General features: G+C 34.8%; 1 protein-coding gene across 4 annotated transcripts in view; it reads left to right on the top strand.

The window, feature by feature from the left end:
• Positions 1-25313, top strand: part of WDR37 (WD repeat domain 37) — a 127667-nt gene that overhangs the window by 43338 nt on the left and 59016 nt on the right. For all 4 annotated transcript variants that reach the window (XM_043967755.1, XM_043967754.1, XM_043967752.1 and 1 more), the window contains exons 2-5: positions 11222-11399; positions 17946-18042; positions 21636-21731; positions 22469-22533. In XM_043967755.1, coding sequence (XP_043823690.1) covers positions 11262-11399; positions 17946-18042; positions 21636-21731; positions 22469-22533 — 396 coding nt within the window. In that variant the 5' untranslated portion in view covers positions 11222-11261. The remainder of the gene's footprint in view (positions 1-11221; positions 11400-17945; positions 18043-21635; positions 21732-22468; positions 22534-25313) is intronic.

Here is a 25313-nt window from a genome sequence, read left to right as displayed (position 1 = left end):
GTTCCTCAAGAAACAAAATGTTTCCTTGACGGAACAGTAAAAAGAATATAATAACTATTGCTAGCTAATAATATGTGAACAACAATATAGAAAAGGAAGAGAGGAAAGTTTTGTCCAGAGGGGCGATTTTTTTTTTGTCCTCATGAACCGACGCTTTGACATTAGTCTTGCAAAGGGAGGGCCTCTGCAGAGAGTACATGTTACAGATGGTGTATATTATAACAGAAAGAGAAAAAAAACAACAAAAACAACAAATCAAAACTGTTCATTTAAAGTCTCTGAAAGTCTTTTCTTAGATGTCCTCTAGGTGTAGTCGTGGAATGGAAGTCTTTTCAGGGGTTGATGTGTGGATGCTGGTAATCAGCCAGGAAAATTTCCTACAAAATTGAGCTTAACACAACTTTAAAATAGCTTTGTCAATAATCAAATCCAACAATGAAAGTTCTCAAAAACATGTCTAAGGGAATTCAGAATCTTAGTTGTTACACATGAAACATATAATAAAACAAAAATTGAACCATTCTTTAAAATTATAATATTACTATAGTCCCCCCTTATGGAGGGTAATTGAGAAGACAATTGCTGCAATATTAATTAATAAAAATAATTTTTATCTTTGTTTTATCACTTTTTGCATCATCTGCCTAATTATCCTCATGCCATTATGAGAAATTAAAAAATCTAATATAATTGGTAACAGGTGTCAAGGCCAAATTCAACACTGTATTTATCATGACACCTGAGATAATTATGGGGGTTACCATAAAAGAACAGAGAAATGATGGGATATGAGCATTCCCACACTTGAGCAATATGTACTGCCCATACAGTATGCCAGGCTTAAAATAGGTGGATGGAATATATGTCCATGCCACCGAACATATTGGAAGAAACTGAGTCAGACTTAATCAGATGCATGGGACTGAGATGTCCATGGCATCAGGCATATAGGAGGGAGCATGGAAGCCAGGTGTAGAAGTGAGATGGGTGGGATGAATACTTCCAGCCATCTGTACAATATTGTGGGGAAAAATAAAATAAAATATTAAACCAAGAGAATCCAACCTCAACATTAGTCAAAAGCCGTTCCCTCGGCCATACCTTGACTTCATGCATGTCTCCCCTCATGTGACAATTCAGTGTCTGCTCTTGCATGTATTCCTCTTGTGATTGGATGGCATCTTGGCCAACTGGCATCTGATAACTCAGAATAAAGGCAATTAATGTCTTAAATGATAAGTTCCCATAATCCAAGTCTCATATGGATTTAAAAATTGAGGATAATAAATGATTGCAAAAAATGTGAATACATCTTGACTCAGAACACAATATATAATTATGCAACAATTTCAAATAATACCCCTTTTTTTTACTTAGTATACAATTACTTTTTTGAAAAATCTGAACATATTTAAATAAAAGTTAAAGCACAACACAATCTCAAAGACAACTTTTACAAATGTTCCCCTCTTTTTTTTTTTTTTTGGAATATGCTTATCAAAAATAATACTTCTAGAATCAATTTACACTTGCCATGGCAAACAATTTGCCAGGGAAATGCTTTAAAGAGTTTGATCAAATAATCAGTTGAGAAAAAATAACAAAAACAAACAACTCAGAATATGGGAGCACAATACTCCTAGAATTAACATTGTATAATAAAATCAAAACCATCTTGCAATGTTTCAAAATTAGAGATGAATAAATAGAAAAAAAATACACATGGAACAATAAAAGACAATGAAATTCAAACTAGGGAAATCTAAATGAATATGAACTTAATATTAATAAGAGTATTATAAAATATAAACTTGATCACATGACTATAAAAAGCTTTTACAAATATTCTCCTTGTTTTAAAAACTAAGTATAAAACACAATCTCAAAAGCATGAAAATCTCTATGAAAATAAACCCATACCATTAATTTCAAAATGTAGGTGTAATAGCATAGAAATCCTATGTAACCTCTGAACTGATACTATTAATAATCTGAGTGAATTTAGAACACTTTTGATTCCGATATCTAAAATCCCCAATACTCATATCAATACCTTGCTTCTTACTTCTACATTTCTGTAAAATATATATACTTCCATGGCAAAAGAAGCAGAGTCTTGAACTATGTTGATTGTTATTATTCTTATTCAGCTTAACTTTTTCTTCTTTAACCCCTCTATATTGTCTGTCAGTCTTTTCACCATACAAATGCTTTATAAGATTACTAATTAAAGACAAAAGCAGGTTAGCAAAATTATGAACAAAACGAGCATATCTGGAATTTAAAGGGTTTTCTAAGGTTGTCTCAGAAGCACAGCCAGGCTGGGGAAGGACTGAGCCTGAAGCTGCAAATGTAGTTACAGAAAGTTGAGCATGTGCATCAGATCTCTGGACTTCCCAGGCAGGGGAAGCAATGGGCTTGGCCATAGGAGGAGTAGAGGGTGGGGTCTGGAGAGGAGGGGAGGGACCAGAGCAATTTGAATCAGACTTGATTTTGAACTCAGGCCTGGATTCCTCTTCCCCCACTTTGCCTCCAGGTGCTAGGGGATTAAAAGCTTCTAGAGGGTGGGTCATTGCCTCCAGGCATGCAAAATTAAAGCAACAATTAGTGTTAGAACTGGGAAAAGCTGCGGGAATCTCTTCAGGTTTCTCTGAAAAAGCATGGTTGGGAGAGGGAGAGATATTTCCTTGTGTGAGTAAGTTGCTGGCTCTTTTAACAAAAATAAAAAGAAAAATAGAAAATCCACAAAAACAAAGCATTAACATGATCTTATCCCCCATTTGTCTGGTTAAACAGACTAAAATCAAAAATAGGGTAATTAGGGAGTTTAAAAGGTCCATTCGAAAAAAATTTAAAGGGAAAACACAGCCAGTGCGCCAGTACTTAGCAGTTTAAAGGGTAGGAGAAATTTCTTACCCAACCGGAAGATCAGAAGTGAGGTTTAGCTTTCCTCTTCGTGGTCAGCCATCTGTTAAGGGCTAAAATTCTAGCTAAACTGTCTAAAATATCTAATGAGTGGTCGCCAATCAATTATAAACTTTAGCAAGAGTTAGACTTTTAAGCATTTATTAAGGAGAATAAGAATTTGGTAAAGAGAGAGAAAAAGGCCTAGATTCCTATCTATTAAAGGGAGAGCACATTTCTAGCTCCGCTCTCCACCAGAGTCCAGAGGAAAGAGAGCGCGAGACTGAGCGCCAGTCTCTTCCTTCCTCCTCCCACTAGTCCGCGTCACTTCCTGACTCCTGAAGAAAAGACTCCTGGTCTTGCCCTCAAAGACCTTCGCTTCATGGGCAGAACTCTTCTACAGTTAGTATCCAGCAGGTGGCGTTATTCCAATCGTTACAGTCTCTTATTCTCTAGGCTCTTCTTTGTTAATCTCACATATTGTAGTGTCTTAAATGATTTCAACTATTTAAATATTTTTCACATTTTTCTATTTGCTTCCAGCTTCTCCGCTGAAATCTAGTCCTGCATTTCTAACTGATTGCTAACATCTATTGCTACCTTAAACTTACCATCTTCTTCCCTAAAATTGTCCCAATGTTTTTTAATGGCACACTACTGTATTCCCAGTTAGATTTGAAATCTTGGAGTCATCTCTGATGGCTCCCTCTCTTTCGCCCCCCACATCCAACTACATACCAATCCCAATAGTTATGCTGTAGCATTATCTCTTATAGTCTTCCTATCCTTTGTATTTGATGCTGCAACCTTTATTTGGACCCTCAATACTCTCAAGTATTACAATAGACTCTTAAAAAATACGTTTTACTGATGCCTTTTTTATGTTACTATAGTTTCCTCTCTCTAGCTTTCTTCCCTTCTAGAAAGCTGTACCTTATAACAAATAGTATTTTTTTAAAGACAAAAATAGAAAATAAAAGATAAAAAATGAACATAATTGATTAGTACATCATAAGAAATTATATGCTATGAGTAACACGTGTGGACCTACTACTTCTGGGAAAGGGCGAGGTAGGAGGTGGCTTCTGACATCTCTCCTTTTGAGCCATGTTCCTTCTTTATCATTTTGGAACATTAACATTTTATTGGTTCTTTCTGTTAATATTCTTGTAATCATTGTGTATATTGTTTTCTTGACTGTTTGCTCCCTGATTCAGTTCATATAATCTGTCCAAGTTCTCTCTGCGTGTCACATTTTGTCATTTCTTGTAGCACACTAGTATTCTGTTACATTCCTATTCCACAATTTGGGTAGCCATTCATTTTTCAGTCAGTGGATCTCTGCTTTGTTTCTAATACAGAGTGCTTCTGTAAATTTCTATGTATAGTAGGTGTTTAATAAATTTTTATTGATTTTTTTGGGTGTATATGGGACTTGATTCTTATCAGTGATTTCTTTGGAATATAAGCTTAGTAATGGACTCTGGGTCTAAGGGTATGGATAGTTTAGTCACATTATTTGTAGAACAATTTACTATTGTACTTATCTTCCCTCAACTCCTCCAAGATTTTTTTCATCTTTGCCAGTTTGCAGGGTGTGAAGTAAAACTTCAGGCTTCTTTTGATTTGCATTTTCTTTATCTATTAATAGTTTGCAATTCTTTTGAGAACTCTTTGTTCATTTTCCATAATAGTCTTACTGTTCCTAGTTACCCTGTGTTTCCTAACTAAGCCTGTCCCTTCCTCGGTCCATCATCTTTAGTGGTCTTCATGGAAAACATTTTTAAACTTCTTATCCTGGCATTCAAGGTTTTCAACAATCTAGTTCCAGTTTATTTTTATAGTATTATTTCATGTTACTGTACTCTGTGCATTTTGTGGTCTGTAGACCAGAAGATGATGTAAAATAAAAGATATCAATAAAAATGTAAAAGATAAAATGGCCGAAAATGTATGACCAAAAGGTCATATGTGACTTTGAGTTAATGTGTTCCATGTTATGTTGAAACTAGTGGTAATTATTTCAGAGTGACATATGTAGCACCCTTTTGGACTACCCACTTTCAGTACACAGGGCAGGATTTTTAGAAGACAGTTACTCAAGGTTGAAAATACCCAGTAGGTGTATACTACTAAAGGCTCACAAGCCCCCACCGTTATATTTTCCTCTCAGTAGTAAGCCAGAGGACAAAGTAAGCTCAAAGCATAGTATTTATTGGAATAGCATAGTAGGGATACTTACAATAGGACATGCCTCCTATAAATTTAGGACTTACTGTTCTGTAAGCATGCACACTGTCAATGGACAGAGTACAGAGTACAGAGTTTGTACATAAAGGATCTTACCAATGGGGAATTTCTGTGGATAGGCAGCTTACTACTCCTTGTTGCACAAGACTGCTGGGGACATTTCTTCAATGGTTGGCAACTCCAGCTTTTGCCTAAACTGGAATCCTTGGTTGGGAAATGGTTAGATTCCTTCAGGGAAAAAACAAAACCAAAAAACCCTGAAACAACCCTTACTTTAGGATCAGTGGAAATCCTCTTTCCTCAGTCTCAGCTTTGAGGCTTGCAATCTCTCACACAGCAAAATCCTGGGTTAAAGCTCTCTGCCATCTTGTATTTTTTCCTGAAGAAGATAGCATTTAGGAAGCAATTTCCTTGAAATCCTGTCAGATTGCATGCACATACAAGTTTCCTATGGTTTTGAGCTTCTGTAAGATGCCAGTGCTGATGAATGATGAGAGATGAATCTATCTTTCTCCATGGAAAGGTAGTTGAAAAGAGAATTAGGAGGAACAGCTTTGTTCCTGAGAATTCTCATAGCTCTTGAGGCCTTCCTTGTGCATTTTGCAGCAAATGAGGAAGACAGAGAGAGAGAGAGAGAGAGAGAGAGAGAGAGAGAGAGAGAGAGAGAGAAACACACATATATTGACATTTTCTTTTTACATTACCTACATTTCTCCATGCATTCTTTCTTCTGCTGCCTTGCTGTTGTCAATTGTTCCTTAAAATACTGAAAAAAAGGAATGGAAAAAATTAGGAAAACAATCAGCAATTTGAATTAGATCAGTTATTGTCTGAATTTTTCCATACCTGCGAACCTTAACCTATGCAAAGGAACAGAGGGGGAAATGGGTCTATAATTTTCTTCTCTGTTTTTTCTCTTCCTGCTTTAGGTATCAGTACCATATTTGTGTTATAAAAGGAATTTTGAAGGATTCTTTCTTTGCCTATTTTTCCAAATAGTTTATATAGTATTGGATTAAATGTTTGGTAGAATTCACTTGTGACTGACTGTGTCTGGGGTTCTCTCTTATCCTTTAGGTCCAGCTGTAATTGTTGTTCTTGTAGTCAATTGTACCTCTTTGGTGGGTTATGAGAGTCAGGGAAAATTCCTGGTTCATCAGGATTGGATTTGGGAGAGACTTGAAGGAGGGAGATAATCCAGAGATGTTGTGGAGGTAAAAGTGACAAGTTTTACAAGGGATTGGATATGTGGAGTGAGTATGAGAGATGAATTGAGGATAACTAAGGTTGTGAGACTGTGACTTGTAGGATGGTGGAAGAGGATAGATTTTTTTTTTGGGGGGGGGAAGATAGTGAGTTCTGTTTTGTTGAATTATAAATTCCTTGGAAAGTCAAAAGGGCAGTTGGTGATGTGAGACTGGAGCTCAGAAGGGAGATTAGGACTAGACATACAGATAACATGCAAGGACACGATAAATCCACAAAAGCTGATGAGATCAGAGATCATTATGGAGATATAAGGAGGTTAATGGCAAACCTTTGGGGAAATATGTAATTGAACAGGCAGCTGAGGAATGGTCAGATAAGAAAACTAAGAGAGATTAGAGATTGGGGGTGGGGAGCAGTTCAGTACAATTAACCACCATGTCAGCCATGCCTGACAACATGTCCAGTATTTCAAACCCATTTTTCCTCACCTCTACAAAGAGGGGGAGTTAAGTGCATTTTTCCCAATTCCTTTTTGGGGCCAAGCTTAGTCATTAAAAAATCACACAGTATTCAGTTTATTTTTTTATTTTATTTTATTTTTTTGTTAAGGGTTATAACCTCTCTGTGCATTTCAGGCAATTTTTAAAGCTGTGCTTGTTAAAAATGAATTGCTAATCTGAATCTGTGAAGGAAGTTTTCTAAACTTGGAATTCTCCACACTGATCCATATGAAGGGGAAAAAAGAAGCAGGTCTGAAAACTTCTTGTGCTTTTGTCTTTTAACATTGCTGAAATTTTAAAAACTAATATGATTGTGTTTTGAGTATTAGAGATGAAAGCAAGTTGATATCCTCTTTACCAAATTTTCTCAGTTTAGTTTGGATGTTTATAGGATATCTGATTTGAGTCACCTCAAATCATGAGATTTGAAAAAACATGAAAACATGAAAAACATGGGAGAGTGAAGCAAGTGATAGTGATATTTCACTTCATTGTGTTTAAAGTATTTCACTTGTAGGCATTTTAAAGGTATAATTTCAAACACAGTTGCCTATAAATTGTAACTTTATCATGCAATGGTAATCGGCATAGTTTTCTGTGGAAACATTCTTTCTCAAAGGATGGGGTGAAGCCATTCTTATAAATATATTGCAAATTTATTTTATAATTGAAGTCAGTTGTATAGTTTGTATGCTTTAATAGAGTCTAAAACTGGTTTAGATACGTAATGGTTGTAAAAATATCCACATATTTTTGTGTTAAAAGAATAAGCTTCCTGGGTTTTAGCATGTTTTAGAAAGTAGTCATAGAAACTTGGCACACTTAAATAAATAAAAACAGACCTTCCAAGGAGGCTAGTATTGGTCTTTTAAAAATAAAATTTGACAGGTAATAAACAGGAGAGAGTGAAACCATTCATTGTTTACTTGGAAATTTAGTAGTCCTGGTAGGGGTTGTGATTTCAGTTAGGATTTTTGTTTTCTAGTGTGTAGTTAGACCACATTCTTTATTTGTTTTAGTAATGGACTTCTACTTTATGATACAAACTCTATCTGTTGAAAAGTAAAAATTTAGTCAAATTGCTATTTTTTTGTGTATCTACCTGTTTATGATATATGAAATGAGATGATATGTGTGTCAAGTGCTCTGCAAACTTTAAAGTGCTATATAAATGTCAACTTGTTATTATTTTATTATATATCGAATAATTGTTTTTACTAATTTCTTTTCCCCAATGCAAGTTGCTCATTTTGTAGACAAAATAATTATAAGTAGATGATGATTATAAATTCAAATTCATTTATAGTATTTCTATAATTAGTGATTTTATAATCTTTTAATTAAGATATTTCAATATTAACTAAAGCAGTAAGGGAAAAGAGTTAAAATATAAAAATCCTAAGTGCATGATACAGTGTATTATAGAGTTCCCTATGTATTTGAAACCTCAATAATATTGTCATAGGCCCTCATCTGATGTGTTTTTACAGAGTTTGATAAAGCTACATTTTCTAATAAGGCCTTGAGAAAACTTAGAAACTTTTAGATATTTAATAACTTTGCATGTATCTTCTTAAAGGATAATTGGGACTCCATTGTAGCCTTATAAAATGACAGCTAAGAATTTTGTCTAGAAGGCTGACTCCATTGTGAATATATTGAGGTACCACTGAAACTGTTCTGGTCCATTTGGAATAGTGGGTTTATGACATTGTATTCCCGTAATTCTTAAATATTCTTCTGTTTTGCCAGCCTTTGCAAGTTTCTACTTAGTAGGTAGAGAATAATGGTGGTGTATGTATGGGTTTCACCTCAATGCTGTGGAGAAAGTTGGAGTTATGAAAAGATTGGAGGTGGGGGGAGGAACTACCTCTCGTGGACAAATTTTAAAACAATGTTCTTCAATGAAGATTGTTGCTATGACTCAATGGTATGCTTCAGATGAGTTTGGATGATTTCTTTTATGTCTTTAAAAAATATTTACATACCTAATTCTGAACTGGCACATCTGCCGAAAGGCTTTTTGTTTATTGTTCTAGACACATGCTTAAATTTTAAGTCAGTTCTCTCAAGACACATCAGGTCATTCCATTGGATCAGAGTTTTGAAGTCTTTTAGAATTGTTCTCCCTTATACTATTGTGATCATCATGTAAATTATTTTTTTGATTCTGCTTACTTTGCTCTCCACGAGGTTTCTTGTGTTTTTTAGAATTCTTCATTTTCATCATGGCAATAATAACCCATGACAGTTATCACTACCACAATATGTGTCGACATTTTCCTATTGTTGGAAACTTACCTTTCATTTAATTCTTTATTTAAAAATTGTTGGTATAAATTTAATACTTTATTATCAAGATTGTTTTTCCTTTCCCTTTTTTTTCCTTCCTCACTCCTTGACTACTTTCTTCTTCTTCTTTTTTTTTTTTTAAATGGGGCAATGAGGGTTAAGTGACTTGCCCAGGGTCACACAGCTAGTGTCAAGTGTCTGAGACTGAATTTGAAGTCAGGTCCTCCTACATCCAGGGTCTGTGCTTTATCCACTGTGCCACCTAGCTGCCCCTGACTACTTTATTCTTAACTTCTAGTTCTTTGGAACAGGTTTTTTAGTAGACCACCATTTCCTAGTATACGCTTCTGTCACCTCTTCCTTGGATTATGGCAATAGCCTTTTAATTGGGTTCCTTTCCTCAGGTGTTTCCTTGTTTCAGTCCATCTTCCATTCAGCTACCAAAGCAATTTTCCTTGTCACACTCTGCCTCCTCCTCCCCACTGTGTTCCCATGAAGCTCCAGTCATTCCTTTTACTTTTAGGATCAAATGTAAAATCCTCCTTGTCATTTAAAGCCCTTCAGAATTTGTCTCTTCCTACTTTTCCAGGCTCCTTACTCTTCATCTAGTGTCACCTCACTCCTTGTTCTTCTTCATGCACCATATTCCACTTCCCATCCCTGTACATTTGCATTGACTGTCCCCAGTGTCCATAATGTTCTCCTTCATACCTTTCCCCTTTCGGCTTCCTTGGTTTCCTTTTAGACTGAACTTAAATCGCATCTTCTGCAGGAAGCCTTTCCTAACACTGCCTTCAGTAGGAGATACCTTCTATTGTGTACATATCTACCCTCCAGCTACACAGTTATTTCATACTATTTTCCTCATGTGGGCTCTGTCTTTGTATCCCCAGCACTGAGCACAGTGCTTGGCGCATAGTAAGCACTTATTAAATGTTTGTTGACTGAATTGAGTGATGCTCATTTCTGTTCTTTAGCGGCTGTCTCAACCTCCAATTCCTTCTGTCAAGAAAATGCAATTATAATGAACACCATAAGAAAGATTTTAATGGAGGTATACTTTAGCTTTTAGAGATGAAAAAACTTGATGCCCATTAAATAGGCAATTAACAAAGAAGTGTTTTGAGCCAAGTAGAGAAAAAGGGAAGACCTGTAGGTAAAGGATAAAGTGCTAGGCCTGGAGTCAGGAAGGCTCATCTTGAATTCAGATCTGACCCTCAGATATTTACTAGCTATGTGACCCTGGGCAAATCACTTAACCCTGTTTGCCTCAGTTTCTTTCTCTGTAAAATGATCTGGAGAGGGAAATGACAAACTATTTCAGTATGTCTACCCTGAAAACTCCAAATGGGGTCACCAAGAGTTGGACAGTACTGAAGCAACTGAAAAACAACAACTTCACCCATACCAATTTCTCCTTTAAGTTCCTGGATCTTTGATTATGCTATTTTGTTTTAGTGCATCATCTGGGAATTTAGGGGATTCTTCTGACCTCTATTTGGGATATTTGAGTGTGGGAAGCAGCATATTATGACAGATTGGAGACAGACTTTGGAATCAGGAAGATGGCCTGGGTTCAAATCCTGCCTCCCTGATATATACTAATTATGTGAAAACGTTTAAGAAACCCGTTTATAATTGAGTTACTGACTTTCATAAGAGGAGGATTTTCCATACTAGGAGTTAACCCCAAATTTGATAAAATCACAAGACTAAAAAGTGTGGTACAATGGAAAGTTTTTGAAATTTGGAGTCATGGGAGCTTAGTGTGAATCTCATCTATGCTACTCATTCGTTTAGTCATTTTTCAATTGTGTCCAACTCTTTGTGATCCTTTTTTGGGGTTTTCTTGGCAGAGAAACTGGTGTAGTTTGGCAATACTTGTCAGCTTAAAGCTCGTCCTGATTTTTAAAATTATTGATCTTGAGACTCTATGTGTTATATGCAGTGAGAATACTTGTAAAAAATTAACCTGATTTTATTAAACTTTTTTTCATAGTGGTTTTATTGTCTTAAAAAAACACACAAAAAGAAATCTTTCATTTTCCCCCCTTTTTTCCATTTAGCATATTGCAGGAGAAACCAGGACATTATTTTCTAGAAGTAATGCCCACAGAAAGCGGAAGTTGTGCAACTGCTCGCCAGGCAAAGCAGAAACGCAAATCACATAGTCTTTCTATAAGAAGAACTAACAGTTCAGAACAAGAAAGGACAGGACTTCCAAGAGAAATGTTGGAAGGACAAGTAAGTTCACATTAACCACTGTCTTCCTTTCTCATTTATGATAATATTTATTTATAGTTTTATAAAGACAGAAAGCAAGATGTAACTAGATGTCCTAAGTCATATCTTACTTCCATACACTAATAAAATCCCAAGTTTTTTTTTAAAAAAGCCTTACATTTAAAAAATCCGATAGTGTTATAAGTACACACATATATGTATTTTTATATACCTACACACATGTGTATATACCTATACACACACAAATTATTAAGAGAATTCTTAGCCATCCCAGAACACATGAGTCATCTCCAGTGGTCCTGATAATATATCTTGCCCCTGGATCCAGATGGCTCTGGGGGAAAAAGTGAGGCTGGTGATTTTTCACAGCCCTTTCTCACTGAAATCCAATTCATTGTGAATCATGACATCTGTCATAGTCCTCTTGAAGGACAAAGCAACAGTTGTTGGGAAGTTTTTACCTTACATCAGGCCTAAATTTTCCTCTGCAACTTTTACTCATTCACTCATTTTATGCCTTACTTCTAATTTATCCCTCTAGGTAAAACTGGATTCAGATGGTTTCCTGCTTTTTGTTTTCTTATCAGTTGAATGCTGGGTTTGCAATATTTCATTGGTCTTTATTGTGTTTTTAATTCTGTAGTTTTAAAGAATATTGCTCCAAGGAGATGTACAGAATTTGTAGCTCTTATACTTCATTGACTTTTAGAGATAACAGCAGAGATTATTGGTATGAAATCCAGGATTTCAAACATTATTCAGTCCCATCAAAGCACAAAGGAGGAAAGTATGATTAACAAAGAGAAAAATACCTCCTAGAACTCATAAACTACAGCTGCAAAATAGCCTAATTAATCCTCAGAAAATAAGAAGAGACCTTCATTGGCATCTGAAGAATTATTGATTCCTCTATAGTGCTCACATAGGTTTCTTGCAGTTAGAAGAATAACCAAAATAACAAAATAACAGCTGCTAACCATTTCTATGAAGGAAAAACACCTCATTTTATAGGCAGTACAATAAGTATAAAAGAATGAACTCCTGAATATTGGGGAGAAAGGTGACATAGTTATCAAACTTAATTTCTTATTCAGCATTGTACCATAATTATTGTCATGATGATTCCAAGCTAGCCTATATGGGCTATAAAACATCTGCCTCCAAAAATATTTTAGGTTTTTTTTTTTTTTTTTTGCTTTCAGTGGGCCTGGAAGTCTTGTCCCTTTTGGGGAATCATGAACTAGGATAAATATATTTATATACCGAGAAGCAGAATTATTCCATAACAGCAGATTCCCCAAATGAAGATGAAATACTGCAACATAACCTTGTACAATTCCATGCATCACAGAAGGTTAAAAATTTATTCAAGAGTTGGAGCTAAACATGCTTCAGTGGACTGGGAACTCAGCTGATTTAAACTCAAATGAGAACTATGGACTGTAATGAAGGCTAGATTTAGAAAAATGGACTCTGTCAAAAGTATGCTTAATATCCAGTGTAATAAAACTGGTTTCATGATGAAGAATTAAAGAATGTGTCAAAATCTTATGAACTCAATGCCAAGTTATGTAAAATAAAAAAGGACTGCAGCCAAAGGTTTAATGGATGTCAGTACATTTATTTTATCCCTACTAATTCACATACCTCTGAAGGTTGACATTTGCAGTTACAAAAATTCTAAGCAGTAAACATAGCTATATATACTTTGTTAAGAGCTATGCTTTAAACTTCAGATGCCAGACATTGTAAAAAGCCTTACAGCAATTTAAAGTTCTTCTGGCTGTGCAACAACCTGTCATGTCTCTTATCCCATTTTGTCATTTATGTAATCAGTAATCATTTCTTAAACACCTTTTATGCACTAGGCATTATGCCAACCACTAGAGATAAAAAGAAAGGCAAAAGGCAATCCATGATTTCAAGGAGCTCACAGTTTAATGTTTCCATGTTTTACCTCTTATGAGGGGGTCAACAAACTATGCCCCCTGGGCTGCTTTGGGTTGCTGTTTGCTTTTGTGAAGCCTGTGAGCTAAGGGGCTAGTCTTTACATTTTAAAATATAATAAAGCTTTGCTTATTTATTTGTTATTTTTAAAAATATGTTTAAAAATACAATACAGCTTTCAATTCTTAGTTCCTGGTGAACTAGTCATAGTTTCCTGACCCTTTTGTACTAAATCATGGTCTCTCTAGGAGATGCCCTCTTTGCAGCTTGCTATCTCCTGTAACATCTTGTGTAGTGTTAGTACTAGGGCTCATTGATCGAGTAAATCATGCCAGGGCTTGTTGGGATTTAGTGATTAAAAACACTCACTGCAACATGGCTTGTTTTCCAGAAAGGTTTCGCTATGGATTTTGGTATGGAAGTCGGGATAGTTGCAGGGAAGATGGTAATAAATGTCAGGGAGGACTGACAGATAATAATTCAGCGACAAGGGCATATGGTTGAAGAAGATGAAATCAGGCAGGGGGCTGTATTTTTTGGGAAACTGGGTCAAAGGACAATTTTACCAAGTCTGGGATTAGGTATAAGAGGAACGAGACATAGAGTTCCTTTTATTGGGACTTGGAGAGTAACATAAATGGTAACATTATAGGATAGGGAGTTGTTTAGTCATATTGGGCATGGTAGATGCCTAGTGTTTGTTGTGGTACAAATTAAAAATGTGACCAGCAGCAAGGTTGAATTAATATTAAGCTGCTTGAATTATGAATTAATATTCTTGTATTTCTTTTTGACTAGGGGGCTAGATTGGTTCCAGAAAGTGGGGATTCAAGGGATGCTGGATAAAGTCATTGTTACCCTGTGGATTAGATGTGTGTTTTGTTCAGTAAAGGAAATTCCTGGTGAGGAAATGTCCTCTACCAGTTCATCACCTGCTCTCCAACTTCTAGCCTTAGAAATCAGTACCTTCTTGGCAACCTATATTCTTAGAATTGCCTGGGTCACTGGGATGTGACTTTCCTAAGGTCACAAAGCCAGTGTTTCAGAGGTGGCACTTCCAAGGTCTTTCCAAACAAAACCAACACATCGTAGATCCATAATGAATTTTTGTTTAATAAATTTATTATTTTTTAGTAGTCAATAGAGGAGTAGATTATAATAGTAGAAGTTCAAAGGGTAAAAGGTTCATGGTTGTTTGCAGATTTAAAAGAGGTATTGGGGGTAGGAAGTACTTTGACATTAGGTACACATGACCAGGAATGCTATTTTAATTTCACGAAGCAGCATTGTTGAAAAGATGGTGTCCTGTTAAGTATCAGGAGAAAATGAGAGTAGTGAGGGATAAAATATAAGATCACAGCTGCTATGTCTATACTGCCTTTCATCCAAACGTATATTTCAAAGAAGACCAACTATCTTTAGGTATATTTCACCTTTTAAAAATGATAGTAATAAACTCATAATTAAATTAGAAATCTGTGTTTGGAAAGCCAAAGGTTTCTAGAGTTACCTGGCTGCAAAATGTTTTCCCCCCCTTTTGGGCACTTTGTAATCTCTTCTAATTTATAAAATTTCTGCTGTTTTTAATGACTAATGTAATAAGCAAGGCTGCCCCTGGTTTAGTTGTATTTGACTTAGGAAAGACTAGAGTCATTGTGTAGCATGCCTTCTTTTCCACTTTAAGTGTGAGCAACTAGTATGAATGATTGAATTATTCATGAAATGCCTACTTTGTGCTAGACCCAGTCACTATGTGAGGCAGTATACAGTGACAAAAGCAAAACAATTCCTACCTTTGAGTAACTTGCATTCTACTGAAAGAGATGTAATGAACATAAATAATTTTTATACTACTTATTTACAAAATATATAGTAAATTTTTTTGAGGGAAGAGTACTAACCGTTGAGATCAGGAAAGGCTTCATGCTGAAGGTAGGGCTTGAGCAGAGTTTTGAGGAAAACAAGGGATTCTTAGAAGTTAAAGTAGGTACATTCCTGGAATGGGGGGACAGCCAATATAGTGTTGTACAGTTGAGAGATTGAGTATCTTGTGTGAACAAGAAAGCCATTTTGGCTGGAGTATACTCCTGTATTGAAGGGGAGTAATTTGCTATAATGTTGGAAAGATATATTGGAGCCAGGTTGGAAAAAGCTTTAAGATGAGCTTTTATTTATTGATCCTAAAAGTAATAGGGAGGAGCTACTAGAGTTTATTCAGAAGGGAAATGAGATGGTTAGACCTTCACTTTTGGAAATCATTTTGGCAGGTTTGTGGAGGATAGATTGGGAAGGGGAGAGATTTAAGGAAAATCTACCAATTTGGACCAAGAAAAAATCATTGAATTTGGCAATTAGAGATCATTATCTGGGAGAGAGTAGTTTCAGTTGAGTGATGAAGTTGGAAACCACATCTCAAAGTGTTGAAAAGTGAGTTTGAGATGAATGGTGACAATGGTTATAGACAACCTTCCTCCCTGCTCGTCCCTTCCTGCTCCTCCCTCCCTTCCTCTGAGAGGCAGTACAGATATGGGGCTGTATCTTGAGGGGGAGATAACAGGCTCTTGGGAGGATTTCTTTTTTGGGATAAGGCACACTTCAGCACCTTTGTAGGCAGCAGGGAAAGAACCAGTAAATAGAGAGTGTGAAGATTAGAGAGAAGGGATGATTGTACGGTTAGTCTCCATGAAGAAGATGGAAAGAAAAGAATCACGCATAAATCTCAAGAGGAATTTGTCTCATTGACCAGAAGGGTTACTTCTCCATCAAAGACTGGTGTTAAGGAAGAGAGAATGATGGATGAAGTCAAGAAATTTTGAGGTAAAAGTAGTTGGGGTAGGTGGGTAGAAGAAGTAGGTGGTAGGGGTTTATTTGGTTTTTTTGGTCATCATTTCACTTGCAGAATTTAAGATTCCCCCCCCCCCCCTTTCCCATTAGTATGGCAATTGATTATAAAATGGAACATACTATTTATATTATATAATGATAAAAATATTGGCCTTTAAAAATGAGTGATATTTGAGAACAGGTTAGTAATGAGACATTTTTTCTGCATTTTAAAAAGGTCTAAAATGAACATTTAAGTAAAACGATTAATTTCTCTGAAGGCTTTTAATTAGTATGAAGGGAATAGATTATAATTGTTTTGCATTTTATTGATGAGTAGAAAGTTTAGATACTAAATGGTAGTTATGTAGTAACTTTGATCCCTGAAGAGTGCTAGTCATAATTTCTGTGTTATAGGAATATATCTTACCATTAAAATAAACACAAGATTTAAACAATTTGAGTACTTTGGACTATTTCCATCTAATTGTTTTCAAGTGAGAAATTTTACTCGTTCTTACCTCTTCATAACTTAAAACCTATATGCAGAATTGTTTTATCTGTTATGCATCTCAGCAAAATACCTATAATGATTAATTAAATATCTCAATCCCAGTTTGTAGGACTGAACAAATTTGATTTTTTTTAAGGTAATAATCAATACAGTGAAACAAAATTATACTTTTTTATAGAGCAACTCATTTGTCTTTGATCAATTTACTCTATTGATAAATTGGTTTTAGTATAAAAGGAAAGAATTTGCCACAATTGCATATTAGAATTTTCACTGAATTTTTTTTAATTTGCCAGAATACTTGAGTAAACAGTTGTTAATAATAAATAGTGATGCTCTGATTAAATGACAGATATGGAATATAAATAGATATTTTAAAAATCTAACTATTTTATAAAATTATTACTATTAACTTAGTCTAGAAATTCCTTAGCTGAAGTTTTTACTAGACATATATAATTGAGAATTCTTTGTTTTGGGACAAATTCGCCCTCTAGTGGATAAGTAAAATTGTCAATTTATGCTTTATTTCTTGATTATCCATATATTAAATTTCTTTACTCTGTAATTAATTCTTTAAGAACAAAACACCTAATATATTCATAATTTATTTTGCACTAAAATATAAATATGCAGATAAATATAATTGCTAAAATGTTAACTCTCAAGGTTTTGAATCACACCTTTGAAGGATTGTCATCTAGTTGAATAGATACTTGACAATATATGAATAGAGGCAAAGTCAGGAAACTCTTTAAGCCATTTCTTTTTTTTTTGCATAATTTAAAAAAAGAACTTTTTTTTTGTTTGGATATTCAGTGCCACCAAAATCTTTGTACCATTGGAGACCAATTTATTTTGTGATTTGTTCATCTTCCTGAGAATATCCAATATCCAAAAGTAGAATGGGCAGCCATAGGAGGTAGAGGGCTCCTGCCCATCAGGGATTTTCATTAAATGACCCCCTCAACCACTATATTATAGAATTCAGGTGCGGTTTAGATTAGATGGTCTCTAAGTTCCTTTCCAATTCTGAGATTCTAGAATCCTGTGTATTGAGAAGCTTAATGATGTATCAGTTTTATTTCTTTCTATGTATTTATAGCTCTGAATTTCCTTTGAGTGAGAAATTTTTAGATCCCTCTTGGGAACAAGTACTATAAAGAGTAGGAGACTTCTCAGAATAAATTACAGAAGTTCATTTTTACAAGTAATATTTTTTTATTTGTCTACAGAATATTAATAACTTTTTCTCTTGATAGGATTCTAAACTCCCCTCTTCAGTTCGGAACACCCTTTTGGAGCTTTTTGGTCAAATAGAAAGAGAGTTTGAAAATCTTTATATTGAAAATTTGGAATGTAAGTATTTTTTTATTGAACTTTTATGCGTATTTCATTTGTCCTCAGAACTGACAAAATAACCTACTTGGGAGCTGAAAATACTATTGGGACGACTGGTATGAAACAAAGAATACTTTTAAGTTTTCTTTAAAAATTTTTAAAAATAATCATTGACAGGGGTGGCTAGGTGGCGCAGTGGATAAAGCACTGGCCCTGGAGTCAGGAGGACCTGAGTTCAAATGTGGCCTCAGACACTTGACACTTACTAGCTATGTGACCTTGGGCAAGTCACTTAACCCCAATTGCCTCACCCAAAAAAAAAAAAATCATTGACATATTTTATTTTGATACAATAGATGCTTCCTGAAAACACCTAAATAAAAACCCATTTTACAAAGAAAGTTTCCTGGAAAAAGTTTGTGGTTAAACTGAAAGGAAGTTTTTGTCCTTTAGCTCTGCTAATATTACCATTGCATTTGACCAGTCTTTTGTTTTATAATCTGTGTTGACTTTATTAATATTGTTGTCATTGTAAATGTTATTATAGGTTCTCTGCTTTCTTCCCTCTGTCTGCATCATTTCATACAAGTCTTCCCATGTTTCTTAGAACAATTCAGTCATTATTCATTAGGGCCCAGGAATTCAATTCAGTTAAATAAACATTTCTTTAAATATGTACTATATCCCAGGCACTGTGCTGGGTGCTGGGAATACAAAGACTGTGTCTAGTAAGTTAAAGCTAAATCAATAGAACCCTATTATTAAAATAAGAAAATCTTTTCAGAAATGCTAGATATGTTGATGGTCATTTCTCTTCTAGTGCCCAAACACTGTCACTTCATTAAATAGAATTAACTCTTTTTGTATTAAGATAAATTTATTCTGAAAGGGTTGTTTGGATTCCAAGATCAAATGAGGCTAACAACCACCTTTTTCCACCATGGCCAAAACAAGTAAAATTACTTAAAACTCCAAATATAAGAAAAACATAGTCAATGTCTCTGGTAGCTCAAAGCTTTGAAATTAAATTGTATATAATCTCAGTATTGTTAAATGTATTCTTCAGCTCTAGGTTTTGAAATTGAGCTTGGGGGCAGCTAGGTGGCGCAGTGGATAAAGCACCACCGGCTCTGGATTCAGGAGGACCTGAGTTCAAATATGACCTCAGAAACTTGACACTTAATAGCTGTGTGACTCTGGGCAAGTCACTTAACCCCCATTGTCCCACAAAAAAAAAAAAAAGAAAGAAAAGAAAAGAAATTGAATATGAAAATTATATTGGAAATAGATATCTGCAAGTAGGTAATTTTAGTTTAAAATATGTTGATCTCTTTAGAAATTTTCAAATTCAGATTGCTTTGATCTGGCCATAAACATGAAGACTCATAATGGAAGGTAGATAAAAGTGGCATGTATGGGGCCCTGGATAGTTTTCATCTTTTGTACTTAAGCTTCTCACTATTCCCTACATTTTGAGATCAACACATGTTATTGGTCCTTGCATGGCAGTAGTTTTTATTAGTAGACTTTTGGAAGCATAAGGAGTTGGGAATCCCAATGCATGCTCTCCAGACAGGGTATACAGTGGTGGGGATATTTCTAGACTGGGAGGAGAAGACCTGTTGGCTGCTTCCAAGTGACCTTCCAGTCACTTTTCCTTTTCTCTGTTGCTTTCGTTTCCTCATTTCTAAAATAGGGGTAATTAATTCCTGTGTTGGGGTTGGCGTAAAGTTTGCATAGAAAGTACTTTGCCGAGTCTAAGGAGTGATAGAAATGTCAGTTTTTATCATTTGTAAAAATGTATGATGATGCTATTGCTATGAATTCAGTATTGCTTCTTTAACAGATTTGTATTTTATAAATCTTAACAGTATCTTTATACTTGAAAAATATTAATATAAGAATAAGGTGCTGTTTTTTAGCTTTTGGATTGGAAGTGTTTTTGAAGCACTGAACATTTTAGTCCTTAGGTCTGCTTGTTTTGAGTTTTAGATTTCAATACAAAGAGTAATAAAATAATACACTTTCACAAATAACTTGTAGCAAAAGACATATTGTAGGCACTTTATAGCTTTGATTGAACAGTTTGGGGTACACAGAACTATAATCGAAAGTCATTGATGTTCTTTTGTGTAAAGACTTTTATAGAAATTACTTTTCCTACTAAGCTTTATGAATTATCAATAATACAACACTACTGACAAGAAAATCCATTATTCACTTTTTATATTTTGTGGGAGTAAGATAAAGAGTAATTATAACATTTGGTGTATGCATGGATTTTTAGTCAGTCACCTAGCATTTATTAAGTGCCTACTATATGCCACACACTGTGCTAAGTCTGGAAGATAGGAAAAAAGGCAAAAGATAGTATCTTTTCAAGGAGCTTATGATCTAAATTTTCAGACCACTTGAAATAAATCCATAATGTATGGCTTGTCATCGCCCCCCCCCCCCCCAACCCGCCCCTTTTCCCCTGTGGTACTTACCCTTCCTTATGGTAACTAGTGCCCACTACCAGCTCTTCGTTGACTTCTATAAAGCCAATAACAGTATGTTCCTCTCTCTTCTCCTGTGGCACTTTTCAGTACCAAAGGCATCTCTATATGGTTAGGTATCTTTCTCTCTCTCTGTCTCTCTCTCTGTCTTTCTCTCTTTATTTTTGGTAGTAAACATTTTTATTTAAAGTTTTGAGTTCTAAATTCTATCCCTCTTTGCCTCCCTCCCCTCTGCCCTTCCTGAGGCAGTAAGCAATCATATATAGACTATACATGTGCAGTTATGTAAAACATTACCATATTAGTAATTTTGTATAAGAAAACTTGAATAAAAGAAGAGAATGAAAGAAGATGAAAAATAGCCTGTTTCAGTCTGTGTTCAATCAATATCACTTCTTTCTTTGGAGGAAGATAGTATGTCCTTATTATTAGTTTTTTGGGATCTTTAGTCCTTTGGGATTGTCTTATATCATTGTATTGTTGAGAATAGTTAAGTCATTCACAGTTCTTCATCAAACAGTATTGCTGTCTCTGTGCATAACATTCTCCTGGTTTTGTTCACTTCACTATACATCATTTCATATAAGTCTTTCCAGGTTAGGTATCTTTTAATCTTTATATATTTTATCTTCCTAACTAGTTTGTAGGGTCCTTGAAAATTGGGATTGTGTTTTATGTTTCTTTGCTCTTATTGTCTTGCACATGTTAGGTAGTTTATTTACACACACACATATGTGTATATATACACACATATATACACATATATATACATACACATTGATTTGTTGTGGGTTTTTAATATGAATCTTGAGATTTTTGTTGTTGTTAGGAAAACTATCTTATTTATATTCCTTTATTATTACTTCTTTGAGTAACAGAAATGTATAGAATGAGAAGTTTTAAAAAGTTATTTTTCTTGATTCTAGGTGGAGCCTGTAACTTTTTATCTTGATTTTTATCTTGATCAACCAGTTCAGAACTTTAATTGTTCTTGGCTTTTTAGAATATAGTCACATGTTTTTATCAAATTTTTATTATTTTAAGTGCTTGAGTTCTAAAATTAAAATTTCATGAAATGTATATGTTCTTAGTTTGCCTTTTTGAAATTCTTAGTGCGTAGAGAAATTGATACCCTTAATGAGCGTCTTGCTGCTGAAGGACAAACAATTGATGGGGCAGAACTGAGTAAGGGTCAGCTGAAAACAAAAGGTAAGGTTGAAATGTCCATAAAAAGTACTTATTGGAAACTTGTTTCCTTCTTATAAAAATTACACATTGAGCTTAGACTTAGACTTAGAACCTAATAATAGACATTAGACTTAGAACCTAATAATAGAAATGGATTCATTTGTACTATTGCAGATAGTCTTCAAATATCCAGTTCAGTTTAATGGGAAAGATTTAATGTAGAGAGCACTGTGAATTGTTGTTGTTTATCCTTCGTTCTTGAAGAGGACCATTGACATTAGGAGGGTGATGTCTTGACGTGCAAGTGAATTGGATTTAAATGAGGCAGTGCTGTGCAGTCTTCACCCTCACTGTCTTCTCCGGAATCATCTGAGTTGAATGGCAAGATATAGGTCAGGGCTACTGGAGATGGCCTCAGATACATTGGGCAGACCTTGACCTTTTTAAGCTAAGATTTTCTGAGGTCTCCGTTTGTTTGAGGCAGCAATTTCAGTGATTCAGTGATTTGAAGCTAGTTAAGAAATGAGGCAAAAAGATGGCCTAGCGGCAAGAGACTGGGAGTAATGAAGCCTGGATTGCAGTCCTAATTCTTTAGCTGTGTGCTTGAAGGTGTGTCACTTATCCTCTTTGGGGTTCAGTTTTCTTACTTGTAACATGAAACAATTGGATTAGATGATATTGAAAACCATTTCCATCACTACAATTCTGTAAGTCTATGTTTCTCTTTCAATGTCAGTTTTTTTTTTTTATCTCAACAGCCAGTCATAGTACCAGTCAGCTTTCTCAGAAATTAAAGACCACTTATAAAGCTTCTACTAGCAAGGTATGTAAGACATAACTGTATTCCATATTAGTATTTGCATTTAAAATATGTGTATTGTTTTTATTTTGTATACTTTTCCAATCATCAAGAATAGTGAAATCACCACACTTGGACTCTTAGCATCACATTCTTGAATGTATTTACAGTGGAGATAGAAATGTCACAAAGGAAAACAAAGATAGGAGAAGTAACCAGATTGAACCAAGTATGTAAAGAGGAATTTCGTGCTGTAGGCAACACAATTATGAGGGTGTTGAAGGATCAATACACTGAAAGATCAATACACAAGAGTGTCTGAAACTTTTCGTCTTGCACAGAGAAGGTAGTCAGTAAAAGTTTTTGAAAATACCAAAGGCATAGTTTCCTTGCATTGTCAGGAGAAAACAAGGAAAGACTCTCACACATTGTGTGAACTTAATAGGAGGTCATGGACAGTGGTTGCACAAGGTGGGAATGTGTGAATGAGTTATCTACATCACTGGAAGGAATAACCAACCATATGATGAGATCACATTTGAATATTTGAGAATATTCTAAATAGAAAAATTAAATGGAAAATTATTTAATTATTTTTCTAGGGAAACTTTTAAAGATAATGATAAACATTTATTACATGTGGTAGACTTTCATCAAACAAGTCTCTAATAAAGCAATGTTTCAAAAAATAGAAAAACTCATTTTCAGATGAATCAGACCTCAATTTGTAATGTTAATTAGCTTGATTAAAAGCTCTGTGACAGTGTGTAGAACAAGTAGAAGTAAAGTATTACTGATATAGAGTGTGTGTATATGTGTGTATATATATAAATATATATATACATCCACACAAATATATGTGTGTGTATAAAAGTGTATCTACATATGCTTCTGTTATGTATGTGTATGTATTTAGGGCATAATGTTTTCTAGAAGCTGGAAAAGTTTATACTTAGAATTGTGCCTTTGTTGCTGTGTGTTAGCATCTTTATCCTTTAAGAATGTAAGAGAGGCTAGAGGTGAACTGATGGTGCTGGTGTGGTTCCATGTGGTCTTTTCTCCCTTATATAACCAGAGATAGTGGTATGGATTTGAGTTTTTGAGAGAGAAGTATTACCCTTATGTCAAAACTGATACCTTTTCATGTTCGGTAAACCATAATTTATACAATAATATCTTGAGTCTCATTTATGTTTTATTGTGCCAGGTGCTATATAGAACATAGAGAAAACAGAGACCCTGAATTTAACAAATTTAAATGTATTTTTGCTGAACTAAAGTGGGGGTGGGGCGGCGGCAGGGAAGCAAAGTCCAACATTGTGGTGAGTTTCTTCTAATATTGTAGAACTACTAGATAATTCTTTCAATGTTACTTCCCTTGGCTTAAAAAAAAAAAAGAAAGAAAGAACATAGTTTGACATCCACAGTCAAGTAAAATAAATAAAGTATAAAGGATAACTTTTAGTATTCCTTTTATTTTAGGTTATTTTAAAAGCCCAAATATGTTAGAGTTTCCTATAGATTACTTTCTCTCTAAATTTCTCAAAAAAGTAATTGAACTATATTTCTGGCCAGCTTGGGTTTTTTAAACGGATATTAATTGGTAGAGTATGGCATTTCAGTTGTATTTGGTTGTTTTGAAACCAATATTAAAGTCTACTGTCTCAAAATATGGAAATCATGCTATTTCTCTCTTTTTCTTTTCTTATTATATTACTTAATATGGCAAGTTATTTTAGTTGTAAATATTAACTATCTAGATTAAGAATATATGTATGTTATGAAAAATGGAGAGGAAATGTTACATAATGAATAGAGATGGCCTAAAGTTTGGAAGGTCTGTGTTCAGGTTTTACCTCTGACACATACTCTCTGTGTGTCTCTGGGTGAATCATTTGACCTTTTAGTTTTTCAGGAAACTGTCCTGAGACTACAGGTTGCAGAGAAGCGACTTATGTGCGTTGGTAGAGAGAGTTGTTCATCCAGAGCTCCCTTTACCAATGAAATTGCAGGACCAATTTAAAGTACATATGAAATCTTTTTAGGCTTACATAATTTGCAACTCTTTCTATTCTTTTTTTAAATGGAGGAAGAGAAGACTTTTCTCCCCCCCACATTTCCTTATATCTTAAAATAATGAAGAAACTTCCCGGGCAGCAAGCAATATGCCAGAATAGTTTTATTAAAGATGCCTGCCTTTTCTATAAAACCTCCTCCTCTCTCCCCTCCATTTTCTAAACTTTTAAATATATTGAATCCTGCTAAAACTGTAAGCAACAGTATGTTATTTCTCTTCTCCAGGACCTTACAATCTTTGGGTCTTCAAGTTCAAAATGAAAAAAAAAAGAAAAAACTCGAATAATAGGAGAAATAGTTCAGTAGCTAAAGCCAAGCATGAATCTTAAAAACAACTACAATTTAGATTTATTTACAGAGATTTCTTGTTCTGACTCAGAATCTTTTAGGGAAACGGTATATTTGATGAGATAGTGAGAGAAACAAAAAGTTATATGAGTTACCATCTTACCTTTCACCCGAATGGCTTTGAATACATTTTGTAAGGGTTGTCAAGAGAATAATAAAGACAGTGAATTTTAAAATGATCACTTTAGGGGCAGCTAGGTGGCACAGTGGATAAAGCACCGGCCCTGGATTCAGGAGTACCTGAGTTCAAATCTGGCCTCAGACACTTGACACTTACTAGCTGTGTGACCCTGGGCAAATCACTTAACCCCCATTGCCCCACCAAAAAAAAAAAATGATCACTTTAATCAAATTCATAGTATATTCACAGAAGAATATTT

The sequence above is a fragment of the Dromiciops gliroides genome, chromosome 5 (assembly GCF_019393635.1).
Source record: "Dromiciops gliroides isolate mDroGli1 chromosome 5, mDroGli1.pri, whole genome shotgun sequence".
In the NCBI taxonomy this organism is placed as follows: Eukaryota; Metazoa; Chordata; class Mammalia; order Microbiotheria; family Microbiotheriidae; genus Dromiciops; species Dromiciops gliroides.
The sequence above is the reverse complement of the archived record's forward strand: the minus strand, read 5'-3'. Positions and strand labels throughout refer to the sequence as shown.